This window comes from Hemiscyllium ocellatum, chromosome 22 (genome assembly GCF_020745735.1).
Source record: "Hemiscyllium ocellatum isolate sHemOce1 chromosome 22, sHemOce1.pat.X.cur, whole genome shotgun sequence".
Classification (NCBI taxonomy): domain Eukaryota; kingdom Metazoa; phylum Chordata; class Chondrichthyes; order Orectolobiformes; family Hemiscylliidae; genus Hemiscyllium; species Hemiscyllium ocellatum.
In genome coordinates this window covers 37,465,538-37,486,351 of record NC_083422.1, presented here as the reverse complement: position 1 = coordinate 37,486,351, position 20,814 = coordinate 37,465,538, and the positions used below count along the sequence as shown (strand labels likewise).

At 39.2% G+C, this 20,814-nt stretch overlaps 1 protein-coding gene across 1 annotated transcript in view; it reads right to left on the bottom strand.

The window, feature by feature from the left end:
* LOC132826149 (EF-hand calcium-binding domain-containing protein 6-like) overlaps positions 1 to 20,814 on the bottom strand; it is a 54,603-nt gene that overhangs the window by 15,253 nt on the left and 18,536 nt on the right. The window contains exons 8-15 of the mRNA XM_060841795.1: positions 19,337 to 19,482; positions 17,841 to 18,037; positions 17,544 to 17,651; positions 15,612 to 15,677; positions 11,365 to 11,475; positions 4,526 to 4,628; positions 3,572 to 3,696; positions 3,218 to 3,461 (exon numbers count right to left, since the gene is read on the bottom strand). Coding sequence (XP_060697778.1) covers positions 3,218 to 3,461; positions 3,572 to 3,696; positions 4,526 to 4,628; positions 11,365 to 11,475; positions 15,612 to 15,677; positions 17,544 to 17,651; positions 17,841 to 18,037; positions 19,337 to 19,482 — 1,100 coding nt within the window. The remainder of the gene's footprint in view (positions 1 to 3,217; positions 3,462 to 3,571; positions 3,697 to 4,525; positions 4,629 to 11,364; positions 11,476 to 15,611; positions 15,678 to 17,543; positions 17,652 to 17,840; positions 18,038 to 19,336; positions 19,483 to 20,814) is intronic.

Sequence of the window (20,814 nt, the reverse complement as noted above, 5' to 3'; positions counted from 1 at the left end):
GGCATTACTTGTCAAAGACAGTATCACAGCAGTGGAATGGATGATGGAAGAGGACTTGCCATCTGAGGTAGTTTGGGCTGAGGTTAGAAATAGGAAAGGTGAGGTCACCCTGTTAGGTGTTTTCTACAGGCCTCCTAATAGTCCTAGAGAAGTAGAGGATAATATTGCGAGGATGATTCAGGAAAAGAGTGAAGGTAGCAGGGTGGTTGTTATGGGGGACTTTAACTTCCCAGATATTGACTGGGAGAGCTATAGCTCGAGTTCATTAGATGGGTCGGTGTTTGTACAATGTGTGCAGGAGGGTTTCCTGACACAATATGTCGACAGGCCAACAAGAGGGGAGGCTATATTGGATTTGGTTCTAGGTAATGAACCAGGCCAGGTGTTAGACTTGGAGGTAGGTGAGCACTTCGGGGACAGTGACCACAACTCGGTGACTTTTACTTTAGTGATGGAGAGGGATAATCGTACGCCGCAGGGCAAGAGCTATAGCTGGGGGCAGGGAAATTATGATGCAGTGAGGCATGACTTAGGTTGTGTGGATTGGAAAAACAGGCTTCAAGAGAAGAACACTAATGAGATGTGGGGATTGTTCAAGGAGCAGCTACTGCGTGTCCTCGATAGGTATGTACCAGTCAGGCATGGTGTAAAGGGCCTTGTGAGGCAGCCGTGGTTTAGTAAGGAATTGGAGTCCCTTGTGAAAGGGAAGAAGGCGGCATATGTAAAGATGAGGCGTGAAGGTTCAGTAGGGGCGATTGAGAGTTATAAGGTAGCCAGGAAGGAGCTAAAGAGGGAGCTAAGAAAAGCGAGAAGGGGACATGAAAAGTCTTTAGCTGGTAGGATTAGGGAAAACCCAAAGGCTTTCTATAGGTATGTCAAGAATAAAAGGATGACTAGGGTAGGTATCGGTCCAGTCAAGGATAGTAGTGGGAAGTTGTGTGTGGAGGCGGAGGAGATTGGAGTGACATTAAATCAGTACTTTTCATCAGTATTCACTCAGGAACAGGACACTGTTGCTGATGTGAATATGGAATCACAAATAATTAGAATGGATGCCCTGGAAATATGCAGGGAAGAGGTTTTGGGAATATTGGAAAGGATGAATATAGATAAGTCTCCTGGGCCTGATGGCATTTACCCCAGGATCCTATGGGAAGCTAGGGAGGAGATAGCAGAGCCATTGGCCTGGATTTTTATGTCGTCATTGTCAACGGGAATAGTACCAGAGGACTGGAGGATAGCGAATGTGGTCCCATTGTTCAAGAAAGGGAGTAGGGATAGCCCTAGTAACTATAGGCCAGTGAGTCTGACTTCAGTGGTGGGCAAAGTCTTAGAGAGAATGGTAAGGGATAAGATTTATGAACATCTGGGTAGGAATAACGTGATCAGGGATAGCCAGCATGGTTTTGTGAAGGGCAGGTCGTGCCTCACAAACCTTATTGAGTTCTTTGAGAAGGTGACTATGGAAGTGGATGAGGGTAAAGCAGTAGATGTTGTGTATATGGATTTTAGTAAGGCGTTCGATAAGGTTCCCCATGGTAGGCTAATGCTAAAACTTCGGAGGTATGGCATTGAGGATACATTAGAGGTTTGGATTAGGAATTGGCTGGCTGGAAGGAGACAGAGGGTAGTAGTTGATGGATTATGTTCATCTTGGAGCGCAGTTACTAGCGGTGTACCACAAGGATCTGTTTTGGGACCATTGCTTTTTGTTATCTTTATAAATGATCTAGAGGAAGGACTTGAAAGCTGGGTAAGCAAGTTTGCGGATGACACGAAAGTCGGTGGAGTTGTGGATAGTGAGGAAGGAAGTGGTAGGTTACAGCGGGATATAGATAAGTTGCAGAGCTGGGCGGAAATGTGGCAAATGGAATTCAATGTAGCTAAGTGCGAAGTCGTTCACTTTGGTAGGAATAACAAGATGATGGATTACTGGGCTAATGGTAGGCTACTTGGTAGTGTGGATGAGCAGAGGGATCTTGGTGTCTATGTACACAGATCTCTGAAAGTTGCCACCCAGGTAAATAGTGCTGTGAGGAAGGCATATGGTGTACTGGGCTTTATTGGCAGAGGAATTGAGTTCCGGAGTCCTGAGGTCATGTTGCAGTTGTATAAGACTCTGGTGAGGCCTCATCTGGAGTATTGTGTGCAGTTTTGGTCGCCATACTATAGGAAGGATGTGGAAGCTTTAGAACGAGTGCAGAGGAGGTTTACCAGGATGTTGCCTGGAATGGTAGGAAGATCGTATGAGGAAAGGCTGAGGCACTTGGGGCTGTTCTCATTGGAGAAGAGAAGGTTTAGGGGAGATCTGATAGAAGTGTATAAGATGATTAGGGGTTTAGATAGGGTAGATACTAAGAACCTTTTACCGCTAATGGAGTCAGGTGTTACTAGGGGACATAGCTTTAAATTAAGGGGTGGTAGGTATAGGACAGATGTTAGGGGTAGATTCTTCACACAGCGGGTTGTGAGTTCATGGAATGCCCTGCCTGTATCAGTGGTGAACTCTCCTTCTTTATGTTCATTTAAGCGGGCATTGGATAGGCATTTGGAAGTTATTGGGCTAGTATAGGTTAGGTAGGACTCGGTCGGCGCAACATCGAGGGCCGAAGGGCCTGTACTGCGCTGTATCCTTCTATGTTCTATGTTCTATGTTCAACTATTGCCATTTCAGCAATTGAATAAACAAACCATTAATTTATATTCTGTTATGAACGTGTCATGTTGGTCACAATACCAGGAAAAGTTCTTTGCTCTTCTTTAACTAGAATAGTACAAAAGGATACCTTATTTGCAACTAAACCAATTGTTTTAACAAGAATAGGGGTTTAGTTTCGCACCTTTTTGCCAATTCAACAATGCAGCGCACTAGTGTTACATTATTGTCAACTTTGCGAGCTTTAGTTTTTGATCATAGATATTCAAACTCTCAAGTTTCTGGCCTTGAGGTGAAAACACTAATAACTTACACCATAGGAACGAAGTCTGAAATCTCATTTTTAGCAAAAAAAACTTCTTCATGAAAAAATAGATGTAGTTAGCCAAATAGATGTAGTCATCCAATGTTGTGCTGCATCTATTTTATCCTACTTCTTATGCTGAATCTGAGTGCAATTTAAATAAATGTTAAATGTAAATGATGAATGAAAGTGCTATCTGCTGATTTACCACTGACCATGCATATAAACATAAGTTCTTAACTGAATAATTACTTAACCTTAGCTTGCAGATTATCCTCAATTATTTCTGTGTCACAGTTGAACTTCCTGGATCGAATCAGGAAGTCACTGTCACCTTTAACTGGCGGATGGATTTTGGCATTTGGGTAACAAGCTGATTTAGGTGAGAATCCAAAGTGTCGAACAAATTCGTAGAAATCCAAAGTGTTATCCTGACTGGTAATTAAAGTGCTCCATAGTTTTCGGACGTCATCTCTTGTGATTGGTGGGTGAATATCAAATCTGTATACGACAAGAAAAAGGTATCAGCATCTTCCAAGAAAATGTTATCGTGATTATTAAATCACATATATGTACATTTTAGTGGGAAGAGCAAAACATATTTCCTTAACTGCTTCAAAAGCTGGTACATTGACTCAGGAGAAAATCGTCTGGTGTTCATTTTATCAAGTTTGTTAAAGTTTTGTTCCACCATTTGATATTGTTTCTTCACAAGATCCTGTATAATATTTGAGATCTAGAATGAAAGAAGTTATCCATAAGTGCTGGCAAGTTCCACTCCTTGTAGCCAATGAGTGAAGACTGAAACCAGAGCAGATTTTAATTGATATCAATTTCTTCACAATATAAATCATTACAACTGTCTAACTCTTATCTCGACTCACAAGCTCTGTCACTAAACATCCTTTGAAGTGTACTCAAGTAACCTTTCAATTGATGTTGTCAAGATAGCTTAAATAAATGCATTCAGAAGTTAAATGACACACCTCTGAGGAGTTGGGATTGAATCCAAGTCTTTGCACTCAGAGGTAGGAATATTACCACCTCTACATGTATATACTTAGCCTCTAATGATACAGTTCACAACCTGCACTTCTCAATAACTAATAATTTATCTTCAAACCTAAACATTGAGTTTGGCATTTAATTGGAAAAGCATCACCTAGTCTTAGGATTTGCATCCAAAATAAGGGAATCTATAACCAATGCAATGTCAAGCTTCATCAAAATAAATAATCAAAGTAAATATGCCTTGTCAATTCTCTTCAGTGACTCTCAACCATATTCCATTTTTGAATCCATGCTCCAATAATAGTTTCCAATAGGAGCACATACTAGGAAATTGTGAGCGTACTCATTACAATTTTACACCTATTAATAAGCTTTCAGATCTTATCTAATTAATAAAAGAACTTGGATACAGGCCATACCAGAAGGTCCACCGGTTATAATGAACATATCAAGTGAGCTTTGATTCCATTCTGTCTGAAGATGATAATGAAAAACTGGCAAAGCATGTCAAATACAAACATTTCAAATCGAAAATAATAGCTATTAATCTTTACCTGATCTGTAGTTCTTCCTGAGCCATACTCTTTGTCTGTTGAATTTTCATTGCTCAAGTTTGTCATCATAGACTTGTCACATAACAGGCTCTTTGCACCTTTACTATTGAGTAATGAAAACAAAGACATGTACTACTTAATTTGGTTTCCATTTTAAATATAGGTTGCAATCATTTATAGTTACACAATAATTTATGTAACTTAAGAATCACAAATATTGCTGTTTGCCATCGACTCAGTTTCAACTTTTCTCCTTTCCCCAGATCAGCAACTCCCTGCAGTGAAGTCATCTGAACAGTATCAGTTGCCCTTTACAAAGGCTGAAGTTAATGTCATCAAAGGTAGACAGCCTCAGTAACTTGCGGTCACACTAATGCACTCTCATCAAAGGTTGCCGAGTAGCAGTCGGGAGTAGTAAACAGTTTGAACATTACACTTCTAAAGCATATTAACCGAGACTGCATATAGCAATTGTTGCATTAATCAGAACAAAGTTGGATAACTCAGTAGAAATTAGATATTGAATCTGAATTTTTTAGATCTTGCAATTATATTAGTGCCTCAACCAATTGGACCATTAGTGGAGATTTTATTCTTTAACAATACCTTTTTTAATTTTTTCAAATTATAAACAATAAAATACATGAGGAAGGACCCAGTAGTTCTGGAGTGGTGAAACCTTCAGTGAGTGGTAAAGTCTTCAGTGAGCCTTCAGCATTGGGAATGGTGGTGCTCATACAATGGTACATAATTTTATCACTACCAACAAAATAGTGATGATTGCATGGAAAATAATTCCACTTTTACTCCTTCACCTTAGTACGAAATGAGAAGGATGACTATATAATAAGAAGTGACTCCTATATAATCCTCAGTGGAGGATAATATATTAAACTATAACTCCATTATGTATTATATTTGATGTATGAAATTATATTATGTATAACCTACATCATTGGGAGAATTAGTAACCAAACTTATACACCAAACCACATAAGGATGTTATAGGCATGATGGGTAGATGGACAAATGTTTGGTAAAGGAGATATGTTTTAATGACAGCTTTATTGGAAGAAAGAGACATAAAGATCAGAGACACCAAAGCACTCTAGAACTTAGGACCTCGGGAGAAAATTCCAGAAAGAGTCCATGAGCCTAGAATTTAGCAAACATATCCCATCAATTCAAGAAGAGAGGGAGGAAGAAAATAGAAAATTGTAGGCCAATTAATTTGATGTCTGTCATGGGTAAGCTGTTAGAATAATCTCTAGGGAGATTATAACTGGGCACTAGGGAAAAATCAAGGTAACCAGGAGGAGTCATCGTGATTTTATTGAAAGGAAATTATGTTTAACCAATTTGTTGGCATTCTTTGAAGGAGTAACATGCACAGGGGAATTTGTTGTTGCATTGTACTTGGATTTCAAGAAAGTATTTGACAAGACTCCACAAAAAGGCAAGGAAGGAGCTCATGAATACTTGGTAGCATACTAGCATGCATAGAAGATTGGTTGTTGGCAAAAAGCAGAAAGGACGCATAAGTTGTTCTTTTTCAGATCGGTGGGATATGTGCCCTACAGGGATCTGTGGTGGGTACTCAGCTTTTTATAATTTATACAATTTAAAATTAAATAATTTTAATGAGGGGATTGAAGGCATGATAGCTAAGTTTGCAAGTGACACAAAGAAAGATCGGAAAGTATATTGTGAGGATGTCAAAATAAGGGTGAAGACTGATGTACATAAATTAAGTGAGTGGACAAAAATCTGAAATATGAAATATAATGAGGTAAAATGTAATGTTGGTCACTTTAGCAGGAAGAGTATAGAAGCAGAGTATTATTTAAATGGTGAATGACTGCAAAAGGCCATGGTGTGGAAAGATCTAGGTGTTCAAGTGCACAAGTCACAAGAATTTGGTATGCAGAAGGGCCAAATGAGTTAGAATGCTAATTGAATGTTATTCTTTATTATAAGAAGAATTGGACAAAAAAGTAACAATGCTATGCTTCAGTTATACAGAGTATTGATGAAACCACATCTCAAATATTGTGTGCAATTTGCTCTCCTTACTTAAGGAAGGATGTTAATGCATTGGAGGAGTTCTGAGGAGATTTACTGGTTTGGTATTTGGAATCAATAAGTTACATTTTATGATAAAAGATTGGACAAGCTGGACTTGTTTTCCCTAGAGTTAAAACGAGTGAGGGATGATTTTATTCAAGTTTATAAGATCCTGAATGGTCTTAACAAAGTGGACATGGAAAGGATATTTACTCTTGGGAGTGAGACAAAAGGGAGGACTGCAGATGCTGGAAATCAGCGTCTAGATTAGAGTGTTGCTGGAAAAGCACAGCAGGTCAGGCAGCATCCGAGGAGCAGGAATATTGACATTTCGGGCAAAGGGCTTTTGCCTGAAAAGTCAATTTTCCTGCTCCTCGGATGCTGCCTGACCTGCTGTGCTTTTCCAGCAACACTCTAATCTAGACTCTTGGAGTGAGTCCAGAACCAGAGGACCTTGCTTGAAAATTACAGTTGTCCTTTTAGGAAAGCGATGAGGAGAAAGATTTTCTCTCTGAATGCTGTGAACTTCTTCAGAAGATGGGAGAGATGGGATATTAATATTGTTTAGCCAGAGGTAGATAGATGTTTGATAGATAAGAGAGTCAACAGTTCTAAGAAATAGATCAGATTAAGGAATTCGGAACATAAACAAATCAGCCTTGATCTTAATGAATAGCGTAGTTCATTGAAGTAGAGAATGGCCTACTTTGTTATATGTTCGCGTATTTACAAGATGCAATTTATTTTTTCAGCCAAATGGTGGCAGGGTTCCTCGTCTGCACAGCTGTGAATAAAACTATTCTGTCTTGTGAGAAACTTGAAACTAACAAATTACTGAGAAAACATTCTCTCCCATGATGACCTTAAAAGGAATGAGTATGTCAGACTTCATCTAAGGAAGGTCACTTGTGATTATCAAGCTGAATGTTATAAATTGTCCCTCAATTGTGCCCAATTGTACATCTATATATCACATCTAAGATATTTTGAATGATATTGGCTATTAAACATGCCATAATCCAGCTTTTTGTCTACTTGGTATTTATATACATTTTTAAATTATTCTGTAACAACATCAATATGTAAAATGCATTTAAAGGCCTGGAATTTCTTTGTTAAGCTCATTTGCAGTATGATTATTTGTACAAATTGTACATGAGGATGCCAATTTCAATGTTTCCTGCCAGTGGCTGACAGCTCAACATCACCCCAAGACCCAATATCTACAAAGGTTATGTCTTCTAACAACCTGTCCCCAAATGAGATTCCCCAATTTGTTGCAGTTCCAGACCAACCACTCTAAATCGTTAAGCTGCTGGTGTCTTTATTCACCTGCCCCTTCAATTGGTCGCAACAAGATTAATTTAAAAAGGATCCCTCCCTTGTTAATACTTTCTTACCAACGTAATTTACGTTTAAAAGGTACCAATTTAACCATGGTTGAGTAAATGAAAAAAATTAGTTTATTAATAACCAAACACAATAAGAAATAATAATGCAACACACACACAAATCAGAAACAAGAAGCCAGTACATAAAAAGAAAGAAGTTAATAGACCTACGGATCAGTTTCCAAGTTATTTGCATTGAGCAGACGGTGGATAATCAAGCAGTCAATTTCAAGATTCTTGATTTTACAGGTTAGTTGAAATTTTTTGGCTCATTTACCTTTGAACTGACTCACTAACTAGCCTTAAGCACTCCAAGCAAGACAGCCCAAGACCTGCATTGCAGTAGTGACTAGTGGATGGCTCTTTGACTGTGACTTTCACAGCACACTAGCACTTAAACCAAACAAGTACACATGAGTAATTTTCCAACAGGACTGAAACCCGCTCTTAACCTCTGTACCTGTGTAGTCTTGAAAGAGTAAAATAGAGACATGTTTATTGCCTAGACTGCTGTCTTTTCTCCCACCATGTTCCTAGTCTGAGATACTCACAGGAAATTACAGTTCACTTTGCAATGCATTTCTCCCTTTGAAGTTGCTTTGACACTTTCAGACATTCTTCAATGCCTCTCCATTGGGTTTATATTCACAATCATCTTGTGCTGTATCTCCCCTTTTTAAAAAAAAATGTTGCAAGCATTTCTTCAACACGTCCAAAGTGATTCAAAGTTGTGATCTGTGACTGCGACAATCTGATGTAAAATTTTCAAGTTTTTGTAAGTTTTGTAGTTTTCTTGGGAAGAAGGTCTCTCTAGTTATGTGGTAAGCATAACAGTAATTAAATTGGGAAACATCTACTGATGTCCACAGAGGTGCAGTTGAACATAGGAATCTGGACACTGCTGTCAGAGGTGTAGTGAAGTTATCCTTAGGTTATTGAGAGATGTATATTGCTGAATGACTTCCTTTATCACCAATTTACAAAGAAGGTAGGAGAGAGCATTCTTCAAACCATATAGGCTTGATTTAAACTTGAAACATCAGCTGACATAATGGATGCTGTGTACTCTGCATTAGTTTAATAGGACTTACCCATTCTCCCTCCCAAGTCTTTTGCTCTGTTCCATTAAATCATCATAATTGTTTAATCATCAACATTTCTCTTTCCATATAACCACAATTTTTTCTCTCAACCCAGCGAAGCCTCCACCTCCATCTCTCTGTCCTCAGCCCACCTTGGTGGAGGAAATCTGACTCTGTCATCAGCCTGTCTTCAGGGGAGAATAAGGCTTTTATTCAAAGACAGAGTCTTGAGCTGACTGAGTGTATAAACTGACACCACAGAGGACACCACAGGTGCACCCACCATGAAGACCTGAAGGTAATGACAATGTACACCTGCACTGTGGAGTGTAGGAAACTGTGCAAGCATAAAATAATTGGCATCCTCTGGGAGACCATTAAGCAAAGTATAGCTTGCAGTAGCTTCTTAACTTCCATTGAAATACGTCCTATGCCTCACAGTTGAAGGTGAGGTCTGAGCCGATATACAGTATCAGAAAGGAACAATGCACCAGCCTCAGTAACCAATTTAATATGACCCTTCTCACAATTAACAAACTCATCAGAGTGTTGACAGTCATCTTGAGGTCCAATAACTTCAAACAGTAAAAATACACCATTGCTTTCATTAGCATCTATGTCTTGGACACTAAATGTTAGGATTTATTTTTGTTAAATTGCCCTGCTACATGGACTCATCTGCTGCTCCTCCATAAAATTCTGAAAGGCTTCTTTTGCTACGAGTGTGGAACTGTGCATTAGTGGCCGGGTAGTTTTCCTGCCATTGTGGATGGCTCCGATCTCACCATGAGAATGGAGCAATGGGGGCATTGTTTTCAGTTTCTAAATGATCAAGCTAGCTTGTGGTTAACAACCTGAACAGCTAACATATTTTGCCACTTCTTCCTCTATTCCAAGTTGGACAAGATTCATGTCAGCAATATATAAAAGCATATCAAATGGCTTTATCAGTTTTGGAAGGAAGCACTGGGGTGTGATGGTGCTGGCATCTTCATCAGAAGGCTCACCTGAGCCAACCTTTGATTCAATGGTTCAGAGAGGGCTAGGGGCTTAATTATTGTTATAGGCATAGTTAAGTTCTGCAGTTGAGCAAGTATGGATTAACTAGTTTATATCCAATCTCCACGTAGTAGCTTGTAAGCCAATGTTTTGTTTGTCATCTCCTCTGAATTGAACTGGGAGGTTTTAGGCACTTTCCTGCTGCAAATCTTCTGCTACATGCTGACCATCTGACTGTTCAATTCTTCAGACTGTATCCATTCATGATGTTGATTAAGCTCGAGAGCAGCAGGTGAATGCTTATGCTTAGAGCTTTCCCAGAGGACATACCTTCTTCTGTTGACTGCTTCAAATGTTACCATCATTAATTAGGATAGATGCCTGTGAGGTTTTACTGATCAAGAGGTCCAATACTGCTGCCAACATGTACATATGGAAGTCATAGAAAGAGAGGAGAGTTTTTCCTCATACTGGTGAGCAAAATCTTCATCAACTATTCTCATTACATACATAAGTTGGTCGGAGAAAACATCCTCTACAAACCTTGTAGACTAGATTCTCATTCCAAGTGTGTCCCTTCATCAGCAGACATCATTGATAATGTACACAATTCATTACAATAATATAATTTACCTAATATCCAATAAGCTGTATTATGTATGAATTTGAAATCCATGTAGGGGCATGACTTTGCTGTATGCCAGCAACTACTTGGGCTGATGTATGCAGGGACAAGTGAACTGTTGTTGGCATGATAAGTCTTATTTAGCATCTTTGTTCCTTTAGCACTTAGGGAGAGATGGAAGGAAAGGGAAGGAAATTGAAGGAAAGTGAAAGGAAGGGATGGGAGGAAGTGAAGGAGGAAATGAAGAGAAGGAAGAAAGACTTAACATTCCATGGTCACTGATCAAAACATCCAAGTGATTATATCAGTTTTTCACCCACTAAAAGAGCTGTAGTGAACAAAACATACATTTCTATATCATTATTGAGTATTGCAATCTTTCAGAATGCATACTACCTATCTCCTACAGAGATAGTGAGTGTCTACATCGGTAATAAAAACACCTGTTTTATGAATATTTACATATGTGAAGCCAAAAAAGCACATTTATGAATGTCAGTTAACTTTGTCTATTCAGAGTTAAGCAGGTCTTTATTGGTGAATTGATAAACGGCTATTAGGAACTACACTATCTAATGGTGCTTGCTTATATCAACTCAAGTCTGTTTCATCATATACCTTTGGACTCAAATTGGAAAGAATCTGACATACAGCAACCTACAACAAAGAACTGCTTACCAGCTGTCAAATATGGACATGAACTCAAGATATTTCACATTGCCTTGGGCATCCAGTGGTATCCGGTTCTTCAGATAACTTATTTCTTCATCTGACATATCGATGCCAAATCTTGGAGAATAAACAAAAAAATACAGAATATAATAATAACCCAGCAAACTGATTTAATTCCATGCTCTTCAGAAAAGTTTACAACCACAGAATACTGCAAACAATAGAAGTTTACATGCATGGTGTGTCTATTTCCCAGTATTTCAGAAATGTTTGGTTGACATGTAAAAGATTTTTATTTGCTCCAACATAATGTAGATCATTTTATTCAGTAAATAGCATGGTTGCTGTTAGGATTGGGTGTTGTTATGTACCATATTAGAATTCAAAAAACACACATTATCTAAAGCATTCATTTTTTCTCCGCAATGGAGTAACATTCCTGACTTTGGGCCAGAAAGTTTAGGACATAATGGCCAAAGGTGTGTTCATAACAGGGTCAAATAAGTTGAATATTAGTTCTGAGGAAGGGTCACTGGACCTGAAATGTTGACTCTGGTTTCTCTGTACAGATGATGCCAGACCTGCTGAATTTTTCAAGCAATGTCTGTTTTTGCTTCTGATTCCCAGTATCTGCAGTTCTTTTGAATTTTTTTTATTTAGGTTGAATATCAATTTGTAAATCATTCCAACATACGCCAACGGCATGTAGTGAAGTTGTGGTGAATTCCTAGTCAGCCATGTGATGGAAAGAAAATTGAAGCCACTATCATCAGTGTTTGTAGTTGCTGACCACAAAATGCACATTAAAGTGAATTTTGCTACAGCAACTCAAACTACTTGGGCTCAGTTGCCTAGATGGCCAGTGTGGATCAAACTGGTGCCATCAGACCAGGCTTCAATCCTTATGCCAAGTAGAATGGATTTGGCACCTGCCACCTTACCCTACCAGAGAGTGAGATTGTGGAACTTTGTGTTGCACCTGACTTCAGGCAGCTAACTCAAGATGAAGATTTTTGTGTGTTAAGATATCAGGAGCTTTTCTTTTTCCCTAAGATTCTGCACATATTATTCAGCCTGATCACACCATCTCCATAGCCACCTGATACTCTGACTCGATCAAAGGAAGGAAAGTAGGGGAGTTCACCTATCACATTTGAACTTCAAAATTATTCTAAGTCAAATTTCAAGCAGCAAAATGATATTAGTGATTACAATAAGAGCCTGTGTTAAATTGAAGCTAATTGTTGATACTAGAAATTGTGCTTACAAGATTTTAAATCAAAGTGTCCTTAAAATCAAATAGGATCTTAGGAAAATAAAAACCTATTAAGGCGAGGGTGTGTAATTTTGAAGTATCCTGTAGTTTATTTAATACAACAATGATTATTATTCACATATACCAGAGCTTCTTTATTGTTCTTTTTCTTGCAAACTAGCGTAACAATGTATCTCATTAATGGCTCAAACTCCTGTGTAAAAAGGTTGCAGCACACATTAAGTTTTACTTTTTGAGCAGTACACTCTCAGGTGTCTATAGATTGGCTAGTTGTACCAATACAATAACATCTGTCTTTCCTTCTCAAAAAAAAACAAATGTATTAGCAATAAGTCCTTCAGTGATCCATTTTTATCTACATTGCTTTTTCTGTGGACTTTGCATGAGACTACAATAAAAGAGTTATAGAGTCATGGTTACGTACAGTATGGAAACAGACCTTTCAGTTCAACTCGTCCATGACAACCAGATGTCCTAGATAAATCTAGTCCCATTTGCCAGCGTTTGGCCCATATCCCTCTCAATCCTGCCTATTCATATACCTATCCAGATGCCTTTTAAATGTTGTAATTGTACCAGGCTCCACCACTTCCACTGGCAACTTATTTTATACATGCACCACCCTGTGTGTGAAAAAGTTGTTCCTTAACTCCCTTTCAAATCTTTCCCCCTCACCTTAAACCCATACCCTCTGGTTCTGGATTCCCCCACCCCAGGAAAAAGATTTTATCTACTCACTCTATCCATGCCTTTCATGATTTTATAAACCTCTGTAAGGTCACCTCTCAATTAACGATAATATTTTATACCAGAGGCTTAAGAACATTATAAATTGCTTTGAAATAATTCATAGAAGGTATAATTAGTAAGTTTGCAGATGACACCAAAGTGTAGTGGACAGTGAAGAAGGTTACCTCACGTTACAATAGGATCTTGAGCTGATGTGCCAATGGGCTGAGGAGTGGCAGATGGAGTTTAATTTAGATAAATGCAAGGTGCCGTATTTTGGGAAAGCAAATCAGAGCAGGACTTATACACTTAATGGTAAGGTCCTAGTGAGTGTTGCTGAACAAAGAGACCTTGGAGTGCAGGTTCGTAGCTCCTTGAAAGTAGAGTCGCAGGTAGATAGGATAGTGAAGAAGGCATCTGAAATGTTTTCCTTTATTGGTCCGAGCATTGAGTGGGAGATCATGTCAGGTCATGTTGTGGCTATACAGGACTTTGAATAGGCCACTTTTGGAATGATGCATGCAATTCTGGTCTCCTTCCTATCAGAAGGATGTTGTGAAACTTGAAAGGATTCAGAAAAGCTTTACAAGAATGTTGACAGGGTTGGACAATTGGAGCTCTAGGGAGAGGCTGAATAGGCTGGGGCTGTTTTCTCTGAAGCGTCAAAAGCTGAGGGGTGACCTCATACAGGTTTATAAAATCATGAGTGGCATGGATAGGATAAATAGGCAAAGTCTTTTCCATGGGGTGAGGGAGTCCAGAATTAGAGGGCATAGGTTTAGGTTGAGAGGGAAAAGATATGAAAGGGACCTAAGGGGCAACTTTTTTCACGCAGAGGGTGGTGCATATGCGGAATGAGCTGCTCGGGAAAGTGGTGGAAGCTGGTACAATTGCAACATTTAAAAGGTATCTGGATGGTCTTTAAATAGGAAGGGATTGGAGGGATGAGGGCTGGGTGCTGTCAGGTGAGACTAGATTAGGATGGGATATCTCGTTGGCATGGACGAGTTGGACTGAAGGGTCAGTTTTTGTGCTGTTTATCTCTATGACTCTATGAATGATCAGGGTATTTAATTTGTCATTTATCTCAAGAGGGCTGGAAATAAAAGCACCGTTGTGCTACTGAGACTTTATAAAGCTCTGGTTAGGTCCCATTTGGAGTATTGTTTCTAGTTTTGGTCCCCACACCTCAGGAAGGACATACTGGCACTGGAACGTGTCCAGCGGAGATTCTCACAGATGATCCCTGGAATGGTAAGTCTAACATACGAGGAACGGCTGAGAATCCTGGGATTGTATTCATTGGAGTTTAGAAGATTGAGGGGAGACTTAATAGAAACTTACAAGATAATACATGGCTTGGAAAGGGTGGACGCTAGGAAATTGTTTCCGTTAGGCGAGTAGACTAGGACCCGTGGACACAGCCTTAGAATTAGAGGGGGTCAATTCAGAACAGAAATGCAGAGACATTTCTTCAGCCAGAGAATGGTGGGCCTGTGGAATTCATTGCCGCAGAGTGCAGTGGAGGCTGGGCGCTAAATGTCTTCAAGGCAGAGATTGATAGATTCTTGATGTCACGAGGAATTAAGGGCTACGGGGAGAATTCTGGTAAGTGGAGTTGAAATGCCCATTAGCCATGATTGAATGGTGGAGTGGACTCGATGGGCCGAATGTCTTACGATCTTATGGTCTTATTTACAGGGTGTCACAGATCTGCAAATACAAAACCTGGAGATGTGGGTTCTTGTCAGGTTTTGCTAAATTTAATGGCAGAAACTGATGATAATTTCCTGGCTGCAGATAACAATATTAAGAGGTTGTTTGGGTGTAGTTCACTCAGGCCTGTGTTCAAACAACCCCATGCCTCCAAAATTCCAATGTCCTCTCAAAGTCCTTCATGCCCATGATCTATTTCCAAAATTCCCTCTGTGCTCTCTGCAGTCACTCCTCAGCAAACTGGAAACTAAAGCTGGAACAGAGAATAAAGTCTGAGGAATAAACTTTGTTAAAATATTTAAATGAGCAATCTGCTTAGAGACTGAGTTAGTCACCCACCTGTTTGCCCCATCTCCATTAATTATGGCACTGGACGGGCACATTGCATGCGCAGATCACTTTGCACAAACTTTGCTGTAAACAAAATTATTGTTTATATTCTTAGCAATCTAATATTGCAAATACCTTACTGTACTGTCTATAATCTTATAAAAACCGTAAATCATCCATAAGAAAAACGTTAAAAATATACCTGTTTTTTAAAATTGTCCAGAAGGCTTGTTGGCTGATTACATCTCGTTTCTGCTTGTCAATTTTACTGTAAAACAAGAGGTTGTATCAGTTTGATGTGTAAGTACTTGAAAAGTATGTGACATTGTGTGGTTTTGTGATGTCACCTTACTTTGCCACTCATCTTCCATCAACTCCTCTGCTAATAACAACTTCCATTCACACCTTTGGTGTCTCCAGACTGGACAAATCCAATTTTCTCCTGGCAGGGTCTCCCATCTTCCATTCTCTCCATATCTTTACCACTGCCCTCCATCAGAATGTACCTCCAAGTCTACCTCTTTAGTCAAGCTCTTGGTCAGAATTTCTTATTTCTCCTTCTATGACTTAATGCCAAGAATGTCAAAAAATGTGTTTTTTGCTACTGTTATCGTTAAGTGCTTTGGATCAGTTTGCTGAGCTAAATGCACTCTACAATTGTAGGTTCTTAGAACCATAGAATCATACAGTACAAAAGAAACTTGTCAGTCCATCAAGTCTGTCACACCAAAAATATATAACTACTTCCAATTGTTCCACTTCCTGCACCAGGCCCATAGCCTTGAATGTCGTGGCACTTTAAGTGCTCAAACAAGTACTTTTTAAAAGTTCTGAGGCTTCTCGTCTCAACTATCCTCCCTGGCAGCGCATTACAGAATTCCAGTGTCCTTTGAATGAAAAGAAATTCCTCAAATCCCCACTAAACCTCCTGCCTTTCATGTTAAAATTATGCCCCCCTTGTTATTAACCCTGCAACTAAGGGGAATAGCTGCTTTCTATTTACCATGTCCATGCCCTTTATAATCTTATACACTTCTATCAGGTCCCCACTCAACCTTTCCTGCTCTAAAGAAAACAACCCAAGCTTATCTGGCCTCTCTCCATAGCTGAAATGTTCCATGCCAATCCTCTCCAGTGCAGTCACAACCTTCCTATAATGTGGTGACCAGAACTGCTCACTGTACTCCAGCTGTTGTCTAAATAAAGCTCTTACAACTCAAACATAACCTCCCTACTCTTATAATCTATGCCACAATTGATAAAGGCAAGTATGACACACCCCTTCTTAACCACCCTTTAACCTGCCCAGCTACATTTGGGGATCTATGGAAAAGCACCTCATGATCCCTCTATTGTTGAGCCAAAATCTAGGCTGACATGTCAGTTCATTATTGATGGCAAGATGTGTTGTTAGGGGTTCCATTTGTTGGTTGAAATTTTATACCAACCTCTCCAATGCAGAGGGCCAACCGCTCTGTACTGCCATTGAAAGAAGTGACCCTTGGAAAGACTGCAAGGGGAAAATGACAGCATGCATCCATTTTACAGTTCCCTCACAGGAGAGGAAAATATTTCATTATTCAAACAGGCAGGTCCCAGCTTTTATTGAGGAAAGCATTCCACTAAAGTTATCCTTGGCTCCAGTGGGTTCTCTTGTTGAGACATTGTTGTCTTTGCATCTGATAGCGTTCCCTCCACCCCCAAACCACTGTCGCACAAGAGACTGCAGGCAGGCCAGCTCTATGCAGAACATGGACTGTCCATGTAGCAAGGAGTCAGTCTGCTATTAATGGCCCCTAGCTGGGTCTTTAATTAGTTAAATTATTTGTCAACCTCCAATCTCCAGGAGTTGAGAAGCTGCTATCTCCACTATTGATGACATCCCGAGGGACAGCACTGCATAGAGATGTCCTGGCGTGCACCCTCCCCCCATACCTTTGGCCGGCACACTTTGCTCAGCACCTTGTGGGGCAGTAAAGTCCCACTTAAGGGGTACCAGCCACATAGAATATCTGTGTAAAAACATTAATTGTACTCTGAAAGTTATCAATTGCAGTTCTAGGCACATGTTTGTTTTTCTTTGTTGTAAGTTTGCAATGGTCATCAAATGCATAAAATTAATTATATCACTTACTGAAAACTTCCTAAAAGGAAAAGGAATTCATTGTGTAACAGTTCCATTAGCTTTGCCTCCAAAGCAGTGACTGAGGATTGAGAACCAAAGCTTCTGAGTTTGTTAAATCTGCATTGGACAATGAAGAATGATTATAAACACTGTAAACAGAATTCATCTTGAAATTATTTCACAGCATATGTACACTGCATTATTTCTGCAGTCAAGACATATTCTGTAGGACCAGTTTTCTATTGCAGGCATGAAACAAAGAAACAATTCTAAATGAAAATACCTATTGCCTGACTACATTGTCACCTGTGATTTTCATCAGTTATAATTCGGTGAGGTATTCCGTTTCCACTTCTATCTTGAAAATTGTGAAGAAACTCCATGTAGTTTATAGTTGCTGCATCTTCTTGAAGTCCACAACGCACAAGGAAAGTATTTAGCTGGTCATCCTGCAGCCGAAGGTTGTATTTTTTCAAGACACAAAGGAAGTTGTCTCTGGATACCTTCATGTGAAAAGAAAATTCCTCGATTTATGCATTGATACTCTAGCACAAAGTAAATTTTAATGAATGCGCTTAACAAGGTGACTGATAACATATTAATACCTAAAACCAGATATCAACATTTATCCTGTAATAAATGATTTATCATTGTGTTAATATTGCTTCATCCTGCCCTATTTCTCATTTTATTTGTTATTGGCTGTGTATGTTAAACTGTTACCAGCTGACTATAGTGAAAAGTCAAAACAGGTAGAGTGTAAAATGGGCACCTGACCATGTCCTACTAATTTTCCATTTGAAGGGTTAAGTTAAAAGACCCCTTAGCTTTTAGACATAACTTTTATTCTGGTACTTAACTCTAAAGGGGCCATTGTTTTGATGTAGTTAATTTTTTTTTTAAAAAAGCCTTATATTCTGCTTTTGTAATGTTACTGAGAACAATGCTATTGACAACCTCCATCTTTCTACAATAGACTGGATAATGGGTCATTCAGTTAACAGATGTTTCTCTCCAGTGTGCTGACATGCACCCTTACCTCAAATTCCTGCAAAGAAGACTAACAGCACCATTATATCATCAGCACCTCTCCACTCACCAGACTCATTGACTTTGTGGCCTGTCAAAGCTGAATCAGTAAATTAGTGTTTAATATCTGGAAGAGTATTTACATTGTGGATTAATTATACTGGGAACAGAGTCAAGGCTCCGTGGAATTATTTACTATTAGAACTGTATCCTTTTAGTCTCAGCTGGACTCCTGCCCAGTTTCCATTGTGTCACTCAATCCCTTAATTTGGCAAAATAAATATTCCCTTTTCAAAATTGGATTTTCTTTAAATAGTAGAAAAAGTGTACCGTTTTCATAAAAAAAATCTCATATAAATCATCCAACAATGAGTGCCATACATGCTTTTATGCTTTCAAGCAAATATGAAATGTTTACCAAACACAATTATGAAGACAGTGTCCCTTAATTGTCTCCACTACATAACTCTATGAAGTTACTCTGTTAAGCCTACAGTACGTTCCAAATGTCACTTGAAAATTGGCCATCTAACCTACTGGCACATTCCCCAAAAAACTGAATAGGACAAAAGCTAATTTGTTTTGCTCACTGCAATATTGAGGCATTTTAAGCTCCTCCTTCCCCATACTGACGCACATAATTCGTCTTGACTGGTACAGAGAAACACAAACAGAGGTTAAAAATCACTTGAGACTAGAATGGAACTTTGAGCAATCAGTGCAGTTTCATCAACATTTAATGTCAATATAGGTCCTAGGAATCACCAAGTTACCTTTCCAGAGTTGTCTTGGTCATAGTAATAAAAATCAGTCAGCATACTCTTGAAACCCTCTCTAAACTTTTCCTTTAACCAGTTTTCTATGTCCAATGTCAATTTTCTCTCCATGCCTGCTTTGGTTTGGTTTCTTCCGGGGGATTCTGCATTTGAATGGGAAAGGTTATCCATGAATGCAAAAATAATAAACAAAATCCAGCTAGGGAAAGGAATTGGATCATCAAAGATTTGACAAATTCATCAGTTCATGTTGATATCTATGTTTACCTGTAATTGTGGCACAACTTTTAAACAGCAAAGATTGAAATGCAGCATATTGTTTTGTACTAATTACATTTGGTTGCTTATGAGCTGGATGGAAAATAAAGGGATGCTGATTTCACGTTGAACACAGTTCTAAGCCCTCAGGTTCACATACACGTTCTTACATATTGAAAGCCAAAGATTTGTTACAGTTTCAGGCACTTTAATGTGATTGATTAACATGCATTTTATTTTTATTACATCTAATTCTCATTTAAGGGGATATGTTGTCTCCCTCTGCCTGGCTGGGAACTCACATATATAGAGTCATAGTGTCGTAGAGATATACAGCATGAAACAGAACCTGTGATCCATTTTGCCCATGCTGACCAAATATCCTAATCCAATCTAGTCCCATTTGCCAGTACTTGGCCCATATCCCTTTAAACCCTTCCTATTCATATAGCCATCCAGATGCCTTTTAAATGTTGTATTGGTACCAGCCTCTACTACTTCCTCTGGCCGCTCATTCTACACACTACCATCCTCTGCATGAAAAGATTGACCCTTAGGTCCCCTTTAGATTTTTCCCCTCTCACCGTAAACCTACCCCTCTGGTTCTGGAATCCCCCCCAGGGAAAAGATGGATTTACCCTATTTACCATAACTATTTACCCTATCCATGTCCCTCATGATTTTATACACCTTTTTGAGGTCATCCATCAGCCTCCCTTGTTCCAGGGAAAGCAGCCCCAGCCTGTTCAGCCTCTCCCTGTAACTCAAATCCTCCAACCCTGATGACATCCTTATAAATCTTTTCTGAGCCCTGTCAAGTTTCAAAACATCCTTCCGATAGGTGGAAGACCAGAATTGCACACAATATTCAAAAAATGGCCCAACCAATGTCTTGTACAGCCTCAACATTAACACCCTACTCCTATATTCAATGCTCTGACCAATAAAGTAAAGCATACCAAAAGCCTTCTTCACTATCCTATCAACCTGCAATTCCACTTTCAAGGAACTATGAACCTGCACTCCAAGGTCTCTTTGTTCAGCCACACTCCCCAGGACCTTACCATTAAGTGTATAAGTCCTGCTCTGATTTGCCTTTCCAAAATGCAGCACCTTGCATTTATCTAAATTAAACTCCATCTGGCACTCTTCAACCCATTGACCCATATCCCAATTAGCAATAAGACACCCCCATCTACCAGGAGAACCAAGGTTTA